The 17,021-nt window shown below is 43.8% G+C and overlaps 1 protein-coding gene across 2 annotated transcripts in view; it reads left to right on the forward strand.

Annotated features, from left to right (window-relative positions):
• The window catches only part of focad (focadhesin), a 68,811-nt gene extending 51,793 nt beyond the window's left edge, over positions 1–17,018 (forward strand). For both annotated transcript variants that reach the window (XM_029753717.1, XM_029753716.1), the window contains exons 24-43: positions 1,241–1,282; positions 1,674–1,782; positions 2,452–2,568; positions 2,763–3,001; positions 3,175–3,264; positions 5,761–5,911; positions 6,149–6,268; positions 6,355–6,477; positions 6,633–6,710; positions 7,459–7,530; positions 7,663–7,765; positions 10,815–11,024; positions 11,221–11,336; positions 11,570–11,830; positions 11,990–12,079; positions 12,225–12,402; positions 12,744–12,841; positions 15,334–15,585; positions 15,766–15,841; positions 16,082–17,018. In XM_029753717.1, the coding sequence (XP_029609577.1) occupies positions 1,241–1,282; positions 1,674–1,782; positions 2,452–2,568; positions 2,763–3,001; positions 3,175–3,264; positions 5,761–5,911; positions 6,149–6,268; positions 6,355–6,477; positions 6,633–6,710; positions 7,459–7,530; positions 7,663–7,765; positions 10,815–11,024; positions 11,221–11,336; positions 11,570–11,830; positions 11,990–12,079; positions 12,225–12,402; positions 12,744–12,841; positions 15,334–15,585; positions 15,766–15,841; positions 16,082–16,155 (2,599 nt within the window). In that variant the 3' untranslated portion in view covers positions 16,156–17,018. The remainder of the gene's footprint in view (positions 1–1,240; positions 1,283–1,673; positions 1,783–2,451; positions 2,569–2,762; positions 3,002–3,174; positions 3,265–5,760; positions 5,912–6,148; positions 6,269–6,354; positions 6,478–6,632; positions 6,711–7,458; positions 7,531–7,662; positions 7,766–10,814; positions 11,025–11,220; positions 11,337–11,569; positions 11,831–11,989; positions 12,080–12,224; positions 12,403–12,743; positions 12,842–15,333; positions 15,586–15,765; positions 15,842–16,081) is intronic.
• The last annotated feature ends 3 nt before the right edge of the window (positions 17,019–17,021 follow it).

Here is a 17,021-nt window from a genome sequence, read left to right on the forward strand (position 1 = left end):
TACTTTCTACTATTAATGGCTGACAGTGATATGAGGGAAATGTGCACAGCAGATTCTTCCAAAAAGTTAACTGAAGCCAAGATTCCAGGCATACTAAGGTGGATTAAAACAACTGGTCCATCCATCACCTCAACAGAGATCACTATACCAGTCCTAGAGATAACTATACCAGTCCTTCATGAGGTAGTCACCTGGAATGCATTTCAATTAACAGGTGTGCCTTCTTAAAAGTTAATTTGTAGAATTTCTTTCCTTAATGGATTTGAGCCAATCAGTTGTGTTGTGACAAGGTAGGGGTGGTATACAGAAGATTGCCCTATTTGGTAAAAGATCAAAGCCATATTATGCCAAGAACAGCTCAAATAAGAAAAGAGAAATGACAGTCCATCATTACTTTAAGACATGAAGGTCAATCAATATGGTACATTTCAACAACTTTGAAAGTTTCTTAAAGCACAGTCGCAAAAACCATCAAACGCTATGATGAAACTGGCTCTCATGAGGACCGCCACAGGAATGGAAGACCCAGAGTTACTTTTGCTGCAGAGGATAAGTTCATTAGAGTTACCAGCCTCAGAAATTGCAGGCCAAATACAGTTGAAGTCAGAGGTTTACATACACTTAGGTTGGAGTCATTTAAAAATTGTATTTCAACCACTCCACAAATTTCTTGTTAACATACTATAGTTTTGCCAAGTGGGTTAGGACATCTACTTTGTGCATGGAAGGCTACCCGACTCGTTTGACCCAAGTTAAACAATTTAAAGGCAATGCTACCAAATACTAATTGAGTGTATGTAAACTTCTGACCCACTGGGAATGTGATGAAAAAAATAAAATTCTCATTCTCTCTACTATTATTCTGACATTTCACATTCTTAAAATAAAGTGGTGATCCTAACTGACCTAAAACAGGGAATTTTTACTTGGATTAAATGTCAGGAATTGTTAAAAACTGAGTTTAAATGTGTTTGGCTGAGGTGTATGTAAACTTCCGACTTCAACTGTATCTCCACACACACACGCACACCAGCGGGAACATCGGTGTCAATGCATGCTCTCACTGGGACAGACATCCGCCATGTGAGTGATGTGCTACGCTCAGATGAAAAGAGACTGTGTGCGTGAGTGCATAATCGTAAATCAAGACATGAGAAGATGAAACGTTCAACCCCCCGTCCAGCGATAGAATCTAAATCATCCTCCTTGTCTTCCTCTCCCCTTCTCTCCCTCTACACAGGGTCAGGGACCAGCTGACTGATGTTGTCAAATCTGCAGCAAAGTAAGTCTGTCTGTCCCCCATGTTTGTCTCCTCTGCATTGACATTGAATTTCCCCACTGTGTCAAGTGTATGCATTAACAATGTAACTTGTCGCAATTATATTACATTTATAATTATGGTAAGGGATTTTACCGATTGTTTGTCTGTTGATAGCTTTGGTCTTAACAAAACAGTGGGACTATTCTAGACTAGGTCAGTGCCATCATTCAAACCCTTAAAGCAGGTGGGTTAGTACTGGACTGGAACAAAATCCTGTACGCACTGAAAGCCCCCCAAAACCGGGATCGAGGAGCACTGGCCGGTAGCCACGCTGTTTGGTTGATGATGGCGGTGAGTCCTGCTACTGTTGTCATGGTAACCCGGTGTTACACCTGTGTCTCCGTGGCGATAGGGACAGTCCGGTGGTGCAGGGGAACTCCATCTTGGCTCTGAGCGGTCTGGCTGCAGTGCTGGCCAAATACGAGAGCAACATGCCCGCTGACACGGAGGGAGGACTTGGGGTAAGAGCAGACTGCACACGTTATGGGAGTATTGTATTTTATAGCACTGGTACTTACCTGGTATTAACTAGGAAATGATGTGGTGTCAAGGGATACTAGTACCCTGGTGCCTAGTAGTGTTTGTTATAATGAATCTGAAGAGAAAACAGCAAATAATGCATGCTAAGGTTGTTACTGTGTAATTACCATTTTACCATATTATTTCTTATTATAAACTGGGTGGTTCGAGCCCTGAATGCTGATTGGCTGACAGCCGTGCTATATCAGCCACGAGTATGACAAAACATGTATTTTTACTGCTCTAATTACGTTGGTAACCAGTTTATAATAGCAATAAGGCACCTTGGGGGGTTTGTGGTATATGGCCAATATACCACAGCTAAGGGCTGTATCCAGACACTTTGCGTTGCGTCGTCCCTAAGATCAGCCCTTAGCTGTGGGTATATTGGCCATATTACCACACCCCCTCGTGCCTTATTGCTTAAGTAAATAGCTGGTCATTTCTGTACCATAAAATAGGGAGGCGTGTCTCTAAAAGTATCCCATTGTTTTACAAGTTATAGTCCTAATAAATATGAACTGAAAAAGGACCACAGTCATCTAAAGCTTTTACCATTTGGGTGGTGCTGTAACTCTCCCCTGCCATGTTTGTTGTGGTATATGCTGTAGGTGGGCCCTGAGATCCTGTCCACATCTACCTGGCTGGCCATGATCCTGGACACTCTCCTCAGCATCGTCAGCAGCAGCTACAAGCCCAGAGGGCAAGTCTTCCCCTGGTTCCTACACGTCAGTACACCAACCAAGCACAACAACTAGAATTATCACTGAATTATGCTGGCAGCTAAATCATGCTATATTGATGTTACATCATAAAAAGAAATGGCTACCTGTACACTATTGTTGAATGTCTCTACAATACCATTCAACAGAATGGTATTATTGTTTAATAGTATTTTCTTCAACTTACCGATCCTACTTAGCGGTCCTACTCGGGAGAGAACACGGCCAGTGCCATCGCCCGCTCCTGTGCCGCCCTGGCCCTGTCCCTGGTGGTGCCCGTGCTGGTTGCCTGGCACAAGGACAGCGTGCCACAGGTCCTAGCAACCCTGAGGGCGGGGCTTCCCGGCTCGCCCACCGCAGACGACTCCCAGGCCGTCCAGTTCCACTCTGGCCTGGCCCTGGGCATGCTGCTGTCCTGCCTGCACCAGGAGAGGCTCAGGTAGGGGGTCTGCCATGGGGGTAGAGATGGGTTGGTGTGTGTGAGAATTGACTCATGAGGTGTTGTGTGTTTGTTTGTTGGTATTGTGACATTGGATGTCATTGGGTGTTGTTGTGTTTCTGGGTTTTTCCAAAGCATTCCCTCTGTTCCTTCCTTCTCTCTCTCTGGTTCAGTGATGTGTCAGGTCAGAAGATCACAGAGCTGTTGATGAGTTCTCTAGACACTCTGGAAGCCTGCTGCTTTGACAGCAACCTGGAGTACAAGTGAGTGTGTCTGAATTTCATCTATAAATTATTCAATAAATATGAGAATGGCTGGATTGACACTGCCCTACCATCTTATACAGTGTATTCGGAAAGTATTCAGACCCCTTGACTTTTTCCACGTTTAGTTAACGTTACAGCCTTATTCTGAAATGGATTAAATTAATACAATTTAAAAAATCAAACTACAAACAATTCCTATAATGACAAAGTGAAAACAGGTTTTTAGAAATTTTGGCTAATTATAAAAATAAAATAAAAACAGAAATACCTTATTTACATAAGTGTCCATAGAGCTCTGAGACAGGATTGTGTCGAGGCACAGATCTTGGGAAGGGGACAAAAACATTTCTGCAGCATTGAAGGTCCTCAAGAACACAGCGGCCTCAATCATTCTTAAATGTTAGAAGTTTGGAACCACCAAGACTCTTAAAACTGTCCATCCGGACAAACAGAGCAATTGGGGGAGAAGGGCCTTGGTCAGGGAGGTAACCAAGAACCTATGGTCTGACAGAGCTTCAGTTCCTCTGTGGAGATGGGAGAACCTTCCAGAAGGACAACCATCTCTGCAGCACTCCACCAATCAGGCTTTTATGGTAGGGTGGCCAGACGGAAGCCATTCCTCAATAAAAAGCACATGACAGCCCACTTGGAGTTTTCCAAAAGGCACCTAAAGGACTCTGACCATAAGAAACAAGATTCTCTGGTCTGATGAAACCAAGATTGGCCTGAATGCCAAGCGTCACGTCTGGAGGAAACCTGGCACCATCCCTACGGGGAAGCATGGTGGTGGCAGCATGCTGTAGGGATGTTTTTCAGCGTCAGGGACTGGGAGGCTAGTCGGGATCAAGGGAAAGATGAACGGAGCAAATTACAGCGAGATCCTTGATGAAAACCTACTCCAGAGCTCTCATGACCTCAGATTGGGGCAAAGGTTAACCTTCCAACAGGACAACGACCCTAAGCACACAACCAACACAACACAGGAGTGGCTTCAGGACAAATCTCAATGTCCTTGAGTGGCCCTGCCAGAGCCCGGACTTGAACCCGGTTGAACATCTCTGGAGAGACCATAAAATAACTGTGCGGCGACGCTGCCCATCCAACCTGACAGAGCTTGAGAGGATCTGCAGAGACGAATGGGAGAAACTCCCCAAATACAGGTGTGCCAAGCTCATACCCAAGAAGACTCAAGCCTGTAATCGCTGCCAAAGATTCTAAATATTTACTGTACCAGTCAAAAGTTTAGACACACCTACTCATTCCAGGGTTTTCTTTATTTTTAATATTTTCTACATTGTAGAATAGTAGTGAAGACAACAACTATGAAATAACACACATGGAATCATGTAGTAACCAAAAAAGTATTGAACAAATCAAAATATATTTTATATTTGAGATTCTTCAAATAGCCACCCTTTGCCTTGATGACAGCTTTGCACACGCTTGGCATTCTCTCAACCAGCTTCATGGGGTAGTCACTTGGAATGCATTTCAATTAACAGGTGTGCTTTGTTAAAAGTTAATTTGTGGAATTTCTTTCCTTCAATGCGTCTTTCCTCAAGCCGATCAGTTATGTTGTGACAAGGTAGGGGTGGTTTACAGAAGATAGGCCTATTTGGTAAAATACCAAGTCCATATTATGGCAAGAACCGCTCAAATAAGCAAAGAGAAACGACAGTCCATCATTACTTTAAGACATGAATGTCAGTCAATCCAGAAAATGTCAAGAAGGTTGAAAGTTTCTTCAAGTGCAGTCGCAAAAACCATCAAGTGCTATGATGAAACTGGCTCTCATGAGGACCGCCACAGGAATGGAAGACCCAGAGTTACCTCTGCTGCAAATGATAAGTTCATTAGAGTTACCAGCCTCAGAAATTGCAGCCCAAATAAATTCTTCAGAGTTCAAGTAACAGACACATCTCAACATCAACTGTTCAGAGGAGACTGCGTGAATCAGGCATTCATGGTTGAATTGCTGCAAAGAAACCACTACTAAAGGACACCAATAAGAAGAAGAGACTTGCTTGGGCCAAGAAACACGAGCATTTGTCATTTTGCTCTGAGTCCAAATTTGAGATTTTTGGTTCCAATCGCTGTGTCTTTGTGAGATGCAGAGTAGGTGAACGGATGATCTCCACATGTGTAGTTCCCATCGTGAAGCATGGAGGAGGAGTTGTGGGGGTGCTTTGCTGGTGACAAAAAAAAGTGATATTTCTGTTTTTTATTTGTAATACATTTCCAAAAATGTCAAAAAACCTGTTTTTGTTTTGTCATTATGGGGTATTGTGTGTAAATGAATGAGGAAAAATAACATTTTAATTCATTTTAGAATAAGGCAGTAACGTAACAAAATGTTGAAAAGTCAAGGGGTCTGAATATTTTCCGAATGCGCTGTATGTGCGCATGCGTGCGTATAAGGTGGCAAGCTTTCAGTTTGTGCAACAATGTACTCCCCTACTATCTTCCGTTTTTCACTACCTCTCCTTTCTCCAGTGCGGGCTGTGTGCTGGGCCTAGGCCTGGTGCTGGGGGCCCTTAGTGGCAGTGGACAGACAGAACACCGGGCCCGTGTTGGCCTCACCCTGGACAAGCTGCTGGAGGCCCTACAGGGGGACAGCAGCAGTCAGGGTCGCATGCTGCAGGAGGTATGGCCCAAATCTTTATATTAGTTTACATCTCATTCACTGCTGTTTTACTGTGTAGGGTCAGATTTGACACCTGAAGCAGGGTTTATAACGATGTCTTCCCTTAAATAAATAATTTAAAAGTTTATTAACAGGTAATATTTAGTCTGCTCACCTTTTTATAAATCATTATTTTAAATAATTTAAATGTCCATATGCTATCTCCTTCCCTCATTCCTTTCCTCCCTCCCTCCCAAGGTGTTGGCCTACTCTGTAGCAGGTGTGGGGGTGGCAGCCTTCAGTGGAGGGGTAGTTGATGCCCTTAAAGCAGAGGAGATCATGAGCGCTCTCCGTAGCATGACAGAGGAGAGCCAGCAGGTGAGATGGTACATTTTCATGAGTGTGCGAGGTTTGTGTGTGTGTAATGTTAATCTACAACTATACGTCTTTCCTGTGTTGTCCAGACTCCAGGTTTCTCATTGGCTCTTGGCCTGGTTGTTCATGGTCTGTCGTCCTGCGGCCACGGCAAGGCAGAGGACATCCAACCCCGCCTTCTGGATGCCTGGATCAAGATCCTACTGGCTGAGGTACTGGAGCGACAACCAGGGCAGAGCAAACGTTTACCTATGTTCCAAACAAGCTATTTTAAACAATGGGCCTGGCATCGCAAGTGATTCATGCCAATGAACAGTATGAGTCCGGGTGTAATTAATTGAGTGGGCTCTCCTCCCCTGTGTTGCAGGGCTGTCCCACCATGCAGAGGCTGGCTGCTGTCAACGGCCTGGTGGCTCTGGTGGGATCAGAGACTGGCATCCTTCAGGTGAGTCTTCCTACATTTGGGATGGGGTTAGTGGAATCGAACTTAAAAGTGCAGTGCTGTACTGTACAAATACAAAAGTTAATCCTCCCAAATGAACAGTTCCAAAACTTCCCCCGAGATAGAGCCAAACACCTATTTATGGCTTTACATGTGCAATGGTAGAGTGTGTTCTAAGTGAATATAAGCAAAGAGTATGGATATACTGACAAGATGTCTCTCCGGCCCTAACAATAGGAGTCGTTGTCCACAAAGCAGCACGGTAGGCTGTCTAGCTCCCACCTATCCTTTCTTTGGATTGGTGGATACATCTCATTTATTGTAATCCTTTTTTGAATATTCAATGAAAGTTGTTGAAGTCAACTGCCTGTATTCAATGGAGAGAGATGCTTTGCTACTAACCTCATGTCATGAATATGCATGGCCATCTCGAAACAACTCCGATATAAAGTATTTTTTTCTCAAAGTTGCCAGGATGTCACGTGTCCTACTTATATCAGTACACTCGTAACAACTTAAACATTACGAGACTTCTATTAGATCCAATAAACCTCACATAGCAAATAAGCCATACATTTTTTGGGGGGGACCAAATTCGACACACTCGCATTGACCTCCATACAAAAACTCCTTGCTTGGCGAAACAACACCACCTGTTGGTGGGAGAGTGATTTTTACGCCCAGTTGGGCCTCTCTCTTTCTCTTCCTCTCTGTTATAAGTGACGATGTGTGTCTGTTCTCTCCCTTCTAGCTGAAGAATGAATCTGAGCAGTCCTCCCAGCAGCAGAGCAGAATGAACGAGGTCATACGGGCCATCACACAGGTCAGAACGTTGATTGATTGATGAAGTTTACTGTCCTTCAAGAGGATGTTGTTTTAACCGCTCACAAGGGACATGCATAAAGCAAGAAACAACAAGCAACAAACTAACACGGCTCCTGCCTTTCACCTGTAGATCATCACATTCTCAGGGGCCATCGGGCTGCAGTCTAACAGTGCCTGTCTGGTGGGGCACCTCCACCTGGCCCACATGTCCACCAGCCACAGTCGCACAGCAGGTAAGGACCACACAACAACATGCCCCAGACCTAACATACCTAGAGATTTGTGGCTTCATAGAGATCCTAGAATTCAGTGGTTCTATACCAGTGGTCACCAACCTTTTCAGAGTCGATCACTTTCTGAGTCAAAATGCAGGCCGAGAACTACCGCTCTGATTTTCTTATTAACATGACTTACAAAATGTACGCCTATGCAACAATAACCAATTAAAAACAGTTCTGTAGAAATGAGGTTGTGCAGTAAGCTATAGGCCCAATACATTATCGCCGCATACTGGCTTTGCTTGAATTGACCTGCCAATGCATTGTTGTTCGGGACATTTAAAAAAAAATTATATTTAAACATTTGAAGTAGGCTATATGAACACACCGGTAATAGATCCATTGTTGTATTACTTGTGAGGCACAGCTGAGTGAGCATACATTTAAATAATTAGCTTTTTATTTTACTGGGCTGATGGTGCCTGCATCTGATGGTCAGTCTCAGCGAAGGGAGAGAGCAGCAGACTGAGGGTCCGTCTCTCAACATCCCTCCGCTCTCCCTTTCCTCCACTGACACTGACCAAAAAGGGACACCGTCTTCCAGCTGATGGCGAAACTCTAGTCGCGCCGCGTTATTCCTGCCTCATGCACAAATTCATGTTGTTACTCCTATAAACCGAGAAAGTGAAATATTCCTTGATATTAAAAAAGACCCAAGGCGCTAATGATAATAACAACGCAAACCTATAGATACACTTTCCTACTCATTCATTACTGCTGGACTGCTTGTTGTAGCACTGAGTGGAAATAGGAAGAACACGCATTTTATGGATTTATAAAAGTGTTGAATACAAAGTGTTGACAGTGCTGAGTAAGAACACTCATAAAAACAGCAGCTCTTTGTTGTATTCGTTGACAGTCTCTCTCTAGTCATGGTTTTAAACGTTTTGAAATCTCACAGTATCAATTTTGCCGAAGCTTTCTTTTATGCCTCATTATTGCAGACTCGGTCATCTGAGCAATCTGATTGGCCAGCGGGAGCATAGTGCACTTAATTCCCTCTCCAGCCACACCGGGAAGACAGAGTTTGTACCTTCAGACACATGAAATGACAACAGTTTGCCTACCCGGCGCACAGGCCAGACTAATAAAACAAAATAGGAACACAAGGCTTTATCGTTGGGTTTTTTACAGAAATGTTTGCCGATCGACTAGAACTTCCTTGGAGATTGACAAGTCGATCGCGATCGACCGGTTGGTGACCACTGTTCTATACAGTCGTGGCCAAAAATATTGGCAACCTTGCACTTTTTTCAAATAATGCACCATTTCTGTTGAAATTAAAAAATATTTTGGTATCCACATATGTATGTCTTTGGTTTGCAGTTGAACAAAACAAAAAAATCGGAATAATTTACAAAATGTTAGCTTATTCCACCAAATAAATCCTATAATGGCCTGACAATATTATTGGCACCTTCTAGAAGTAGCTAGAAATAATTTGATTTCAAGCAGGTGATTTTTCTTTACTTTGGAATTGAACTCACCTGTGGTGAGTTGCAGGTGCCTGCAATATAAAAGTCTATAAAAATCACTCATTCAACCAGTTTGAATAGAGAAAAGGACTCATTCTCCTGTTATGTGTCACTGTGTGTACCGCAATGAGCACGGAGAAAAGAAAACCAGAGAATTATCTGAGGTCAGACACACGATTGTAGCCAAGCGTTGACAATCTCAAGGCTACAAGTCCATCTCCAGAGACCTTGATGTTCCTCTTTCCACCGTACATAATGTTATCATGAAGTTTAAGGCCCACGCCACTGTAGCCAACCTCACTGGACGTGGCCGTAAGAGAACTTGATGGAAGATTGCATTGAAGGATTGTTTGAATGTTGGAGAAAGCACCTCGATCAACTGCCACACAGATTCAAGATGACCTTCAGACACAAGGTACGACAGTTTCAACTCACACCATCTGTCGCCAACTCAATGAAAGGGGGTTATATGGTAGGAGACCCAGGAGGAACCCACTGCTGCGAGAGAGACATAAGAAAGCCAGACTGCAATTTGCCAAAACACACCTGAACATGCCAAGATCCTTCTGGGAGAATGTCCTCTCGACAGATGAGACCAAATTAGAGCTTTTTGGCCAAGAACACCATCTCTCTGTTTACAGAAAACAAAATGGAAGTTTTCAAAGAAAAGTACACCTTCCTTACAGTCAAACATGGATGAGGTTCAATGATGTTTTAGGGTTGCTTTGCTGCCTCTGGTACTGGGTGCCTTGAACGTGTGCGTTGCATCATGAAATCAGGAGAATACCAAGGCATTTTGGAGCACAATATCGGACCCAGTGTCAGAAAGCTGGGTCTCTGTCGAAGGTCATGGGTTTTCCAGCAAGACAATGACCCCAAACACACTTCAAAAATCACCCAGGAATGGTTCAAGACAGAACTCTGGATTGTTCTGAAGTAGCCAGCAATGAGTCAAGATCCTAAATCCCATTTGAAAACTTGTGGAGAGATCTGAAAACAGTAGTTGGGAGAAGGCACCCTTCAAATCTGGGAGAACTGAAGCAGCTCTCAGAAGAGGAGTGGGCCAAACTGCTAGTACAAAGGTGCAAGAAGCTCATTAATGGCTATAGGAAGCGCTTGATTGCAGTAATTGTGACTAAAGGCTGTGCTACCAAATATTAAGTCTAGGGTATCAATAATGCCATTTGTTTATTTTCTGATTTAATTGGATATATTAAGTTCTGAATGAAAAACAAATGTTCTGTAATATTAACAATGAAATAAATTGTGGAGACCAAACACTTTGGTCAATTTCAACTTATTTTTAGTGAAAATTGTGAGTGAGTTGAAAAAAGTGCAAGGGTGCCAATATTTTTGGCCACGATTGTATGTACTTCTATGCATGACTCGGTATTTTCTTTTAAATACTTTAGGTAGACTTAGCTTGCCCTGTGTAACACAACTAATGGAGTCGTGCTAAACGTGTAAATTCTGCCCCTTCCAATGCATGGAAAAAAGCTTAGTCAAACGCCTCCCTCTCTCTCTCTCAGTGCCCCAGGACTTCAGTTACCTCCCAGAGAAGAGTGTGATCAGGTCGGTTGTGGACTTCCTCGCCGAGGCAGGAAAGAAAGGTCCAGAGTTTGCCCACCCTAGCCTGGTGAAGACAGGCTTGGGCTCCCTGGCCACAGTGGGAGGGAGTTACCAGTACCCCCCTGTCAACTGGAGCGCCATCCTGTCCCCTCTCATGAGGCTCAACTTTGGTACTGTGATACCCTCACCACCTATCTGTTCCACATAGTCATACATTCCACAAACACGCAGAGAAATTCTATGGCCTCCTTGTAAAAGAGATGTACATCTCAGTAGGAAAGGATAAATTCAAAAATATGAAACACACACACACAGTGAAAGCCTAGCAATCATGTATTAGCAAAATACATGTTATTTTCCCAACAGGTGAGGTGGTCCAACACCAATGTATAGAGCTGGCATCCAACCAAGCCCAGTCTTCCCAGAGTGCATCTCTCTTCCTGGGGGTGTGGCTGAGCCCTCCCCTGGTCCACAGTCTTAGTGTGAGTCCTCCATAACCCAGTTTGTAATCCTCTATGAATATGCCATTCAGGGATTTTCAATTCTGAATGTCAGTGGATGGTCAGAGTACTATGGGGTTCATTTTCTCCCTGGAAGTTAATTGGTCAATTATTGATTGGCCAGACATTACAGCTTGTAATAAACCCCCCCTGGGAACGAAGTGAAGAGTGCGAGCCCTCCATTCATTCTTCCTCCGCGGTTCTCTTCCCCCTAGATGCGGACGCGAGGTCACCTGTACGATAACCTCTCTGTATGGATGAAGCACGTGTCGGAGGACAAGCTTCAGGTTTACGTGGAGACCCTGGGTCTGCAGCAGTTCCAGCAGGACGTCCGGCCCCAGCGCCTGGCCATCTGTTTGTCCCTCCTCCGGGGCCTGGCACAGGCCATGGCCCTCCCCAACCCGCCCAACACAGTCTGGGCCGTCCTGTGTACTACTATAGAGAAGATCTTCAACGTACTCCCCAACCACATACAGGCAGGGAAATCTTCTTTTTTTTTAGACAAGTACACCTGTCAGTTATTCTTCTTAGTCAATCACACGACAAGAAATTGGCTGTGTGCGCGAGACTAGTGATCACTAAGCATGATTGAATATCGACCATGCACTGAGATGTATGTCCATGGTTTATTGTAGGACCAAGAGGTGCACCTGTACGTGGGAGTTTCTAAATGTCTGTCCGAGTTGGCTGACACAGAGATCGACCGCATCGCCCAGGTCACAGAGGTACTGATTGTCGCCTCACCCCATGCGTCATTAAAATCAACCTTCCCCAAAACCAATGTCGTTTTTCCTGCTGCTTTTCCATTTTGTCCGATATCGATCACATCCCTTCTTTGAGTGACGTGTTGCTCTCTGGCCTCTTCTACAGGCACAGATGGAGAAGACGGGCTTCATCCTGGCTCACCTCACCTCCCAGGGCCGAGTGCCACTCCTGGGCCTCAACGATGTCATCGCTGCCGTGCTCCGGGGTTGGTCCAGCCACAAGGTGGGCTGGCTCCTCCTGCAGACTTTCTACCAATGCCGTCTGGCCGCCAGCCCCAACACAGGTCAGCCCAGCAACCAATCCGCTTTCAGGGCTGGCGGATTTCAACGTTGTGCTTGAACTGATCTGACCTTTAGACCTATAGAAGTGCCAAGGGGGGTCAGGGGTATTTGCAAAGTTTTTGTAATATACTGCATTGATCATTTATTGGTCATTCAAATACTCCTAAAGTATTTTTGTTCTTGCTGCAAAAGCACACGTGATTAGAAATACTTTGCGAATCAATTATCTTTATTAGTTGGATCACGTGGGCTTGTGCAGGTTTAGAATAACAACATGTAACGTTGAGGGTACTGGAGGACCAGAGTTGGGGAAACCCTGGTTTATAATAAGTACACTTTCTAGGTGTGTCCAAACGAATGGAGTGGCTTTTGGAGCTGATGGGACTCATAAGAAATGTTGCTTACGGAGTGACCACTGTCAAGTGTGGAGACACCAGGCAGGTCAGTACAGTATTTTAACACTATTCTCAGAAACACATACACAGGTGCTGTGTTATTTCTGTGTATGTGTGTGAATTGATACATGGGATAGCTGGTATGTTTAGAGTTCACGTGCAGGTGAGATATTGGTACTCATCCTTATTCACGGTTCATTTAGGATTATCCACGATTCATTCAGGATTATCCATAATCATGGTAGCATCCACATTAATGTAGAAGTGTTTAGAAATATATTATATTCTTATTTACAATAAAAGTAACTCCAAAAAGACACTACATTATTTACCGTTTATTTCTATTGGGCATAAATAATGTGAAACACAACCAAAACAAACAGCAAATGAATCCAACAAATGTGTAGAGTCACAAGCTTTATGTAGTCATTGCGTGCTATGAATATGGGGCCAAATACTTAATGTTTGACTACTTTAATACACATACAGCGCATTCGGAAAGTATTCAGACCCCTTCCCTTTTCCACATTTTGTTACGTTACAGCCATATTCTAAAATGGATTAAATAAAAACAAATCCTCATCTACACACTACCCCATAATGACAATGAAAAAACATTTTGCAAATGTATTAAAAATATAAAACTGAAATATCTTATTTACATTCAGACCCTTTGCTATGAGACTCTACATTGAGCTCAGGTGCATCCTGTTTCCATTGATCATCCTTGAGATGTTTACAACTTGATTGGAGTCCACCTGTGGTAAATTTAATTGATTTTACATGATCTGGAAAGGCACACAGCTGTCTATATAAGGTCCCACAGTTGACAGCGCATGTCAGTGCAAAAACCAAGCCATGAGGTTGAAGGAATTGTCCGTAGAGCTCCGAGACAGGATTGTGTCGAAGGCACAGATCTGGTGAAGGCTACCAAAAAATGTATGCAGTATTGAAGGTCCACAAGAACACAGTGGCCTCCATCATTCTTAATCGGAAGATGTTTGGAACCACTAACACTCTTCCTAGAGCTGGCCGCCCGGCCAAACTGAGCAATCGGGGGAGAAGGGCCTTGGTCAGGGAGGTGACCAAGAACCCATTAGTCACTCTGACAGAGCTCTAGGCTGTGTTCCTCTGTGGCGATGGGGGAACATTCCAGAAGGACAACCATCTCTGCAGCACTCCACCAATTAGGCATTTATGGTAGAGTGGCCTTAACGGAAGCCACTCCTCAGTAAAAGGCACATGCCAGCCCACTTGGAGTTTGCCAAAAGGAACCTAAAGGACATTGACCATGAGAAACAAGATTCTCTGGTCTGATGAAACCAAGATTGAACTCTTTGGCCTGAATGCCAAGCGTCACATCTGGAGGAAAATTGGCACCAATCCCCTACGGTGAAACATGGTAGTGGCAGCATCATGCTGTGGGGATGCTTTTCAGCAGCAGGGGCTGGGAAACTGGTCAGGATCGAGGGAAAGATGAACGGAGCAAATTATAGAGAGATCCTTGATGAAAACCTGCTCCAAGGTGCTCAGGACCTCATACTGGGGCGAAGGTTCACCTTCCAACAGAACAACGACCTTAAGCACACAGCCAAGACAACGCAGGAGTGGCTTCGGGACAAGTCTCCAAATGTCCTTGAGTGGCCCAGCCAGAGCCCGGACTTGAACCCGATTTAATATCTCTGGAGAGCCTTGAAAATAGCTGTGCAGCAACACTCCCCATCAAACCTGACAGAGCTTGAGAGGATCCGCAGAGAAGAATGGGAGAAACTCCCCAAATACAGGTGTGCCAAGCTTGTAGAGTCATACCCAATAAGACTCGAGGCTGTAATCACTGCCAAAGGTGCTTCAACAAAGTACTGACCAAAGGGTCTGAATACTTGTGTAAATGTGATATTTCAGTTTTTTATTTTCAATAAATTTTCTAACATTTCTAAAAACCTGTTTTTGCTTTGTCATTATGGGGTATTGTGTGTAAAACAATTTAATCAATTTTAGAATAAGGCTGTAAAGTAACAATGTGGAAAAAGTTAAGGAGTCTGAATACACTGTATATACTTTTGGTCCCCTAAAATGGGGGGGACTGTGTACAAAAAGTGTTGTAATTTCTAAATGGTTCACCTGATATGGATGAAAATACCCTCAAATTAAAGCTGACAGTCTGCATGTTAACCTCATTGTCATTGTATATTTTCAAATCCAAAATGCTGGAGTAGATAGCCAAAACAACAAAACATTTGTCACTGTCCCAATACTTTTGGATCTCACTGTATGTACTGCCGGTTTGTAGTGGGTGGATTCTGGTTGAATGGCTATCATTCAGTAATTACTTTGGAATGTCGACCCTCGTGAAGTTGTAGCTGTGGTATTTCAAGGAATGGTATGATTTCTGACTTCTATTTGTTAGCATTGGTATGCTTTTATAGTCGTTTAATTGCCAAGTGCACAGTGTGTAGTCTTTTAATCAGGTAGTCTATTTGTGTGTTGCATATACTTGGGCTGAATAACCTGGACTCCATTACCCATCATCCTGTGCAGGCCACAGACTTCCTGCTCCAGGTATTCGCTGCGGCGGTGATCTCCTGGGGCGACCACACCATGCCCCTCCTCCTGGGCGTTAGGACCCAGTGGTTTCCATGGCAGCAGGGGTCAGAGCCGCCCGGTCTACCTCATGCTCTCTACGGTGACTCCGTGCTGGCTGAGCAGTCAGTCTCGCTATGCCTGTTGGGATTGCCCCACAGCCTGAGGCAGCTATTGGCTAAAGAGCCCTGGAGGGAACAGTCACAGAAGGTAGGTCCCCAACCTCCACACGTTAATCATTTTGTTTGTGTGATGACAATGAGGTTTACTATGTGGAAACAGATCACAAAAGACACTACTACGCACTGCTCTAAACAAAATAAAAAATGAATAATGTCAGTGAATTGGTAGCAGTTACCAATAAGAAAACTATTTTTGTGTGTTTCTTAGTTCATAGATTGGCTTTTCAGCATCACTGAAGGTCCGGAAACTGGTCTGTCAGAGACTTCCATCAACACTGCCAAAGGTGAGACACAGCGCCACAAAGCTCAATATCCAATTCATAATATGGTCATTTAGCAGACACTTTTATATGGCAAAATAGGAAGTACATGCAGTATTTCATGGCAAAAGGGTCAGTACACTGGCTTTTATCCCTCAATACTAATATTGATTAAATGATTTTGGCCACTGACCATTCTCGACTTCTCTTAATAAGTACTGGTTTCTCACACCCCATTGGTATTTCTCTCCCCTTTCTGTACAGCTGCCTTGCTGGCTCTGAAGTCCTCCACGGATTTCAAGAAAAAAGCGGTGTGGACGCGAGCGTACGGTTGGTGACCTGGGCCAACTTCCTGCTTTCCTCTGGGCTAACAGGAAGTGACATCACAGCCATTCGGCCCAGCCTGGCATTCTTCAGCTTTGACGCTTCAAACACTCACACTGCTACAAGCAGACCAAGGCAGTATTGTGGGCGGTATCCCAGGGCAGCAGCCGCAGAGGTGACTTGGGGGTTAGGGATGGAATTTGAGAGGGAGGAGCATTATAATTCCCCCACTCTGAGGTGTCCTGCTTAAAGCTAGAATCCTTGATTGTTTTGGTAAAAAGCTGAGGGATGGGCCTGAAGAAATGTAACCACTCTCAAATTCATAGACCGAGCTATGGATGCAAGGACTGACCATCTATTATATCAAAATTATAGTTTGAACTATGTTTTGAGGCCATACAGTGTTTGTTTGCTTTATTTATATTTATTTTTTACATTGGAGTAAAACAAGCTTATATTTTGGGTTGTGATGAAGTACAACAATTGAACTATGCTCATGAGGCAAGTTACATTCTTCAAGAATCAATTGGTATATATAAAAAATGGATGTAGCAACTAAGTAATCTAGCTTTAAAACTCCTGCCCTGTGGAAAAGGCCTTGTGGAGATAGTCTAGACACCCCTGTGCCTGCCCTGGCTTTAAGGTGGGCTTTCGACAGTGGGATGGTTTGGCCATGAAACAATCTATTTTCCCCATAACAAGATAATAAATAAATATATATATATATATATATATATATATATATATATATATATATATGGAAGCTTATCATTCCTGCCAATTGTACTGTGGAATTGTTTGCTTTACTAACGTTATTGAGAAAAACGCTTGTGCAACCATGAGTTCCTCATTAAAACACTTGAGATGTTAACACAAACTG

The sequence above is a fragment of the Salmo trutta genome, chromosome 5 (genome assembly GCF_901001165.1).
Source record: "Salmo trutta chromosome 5, fSalTru1.1, whole genome shotgun sequence".
Classification (NCBI taxonomy): Eukaryota; Metazoa; Chordata; class Actinopteri; order Salmoniformes; family Salmonidae; genus Salmo; species Salmo trutta.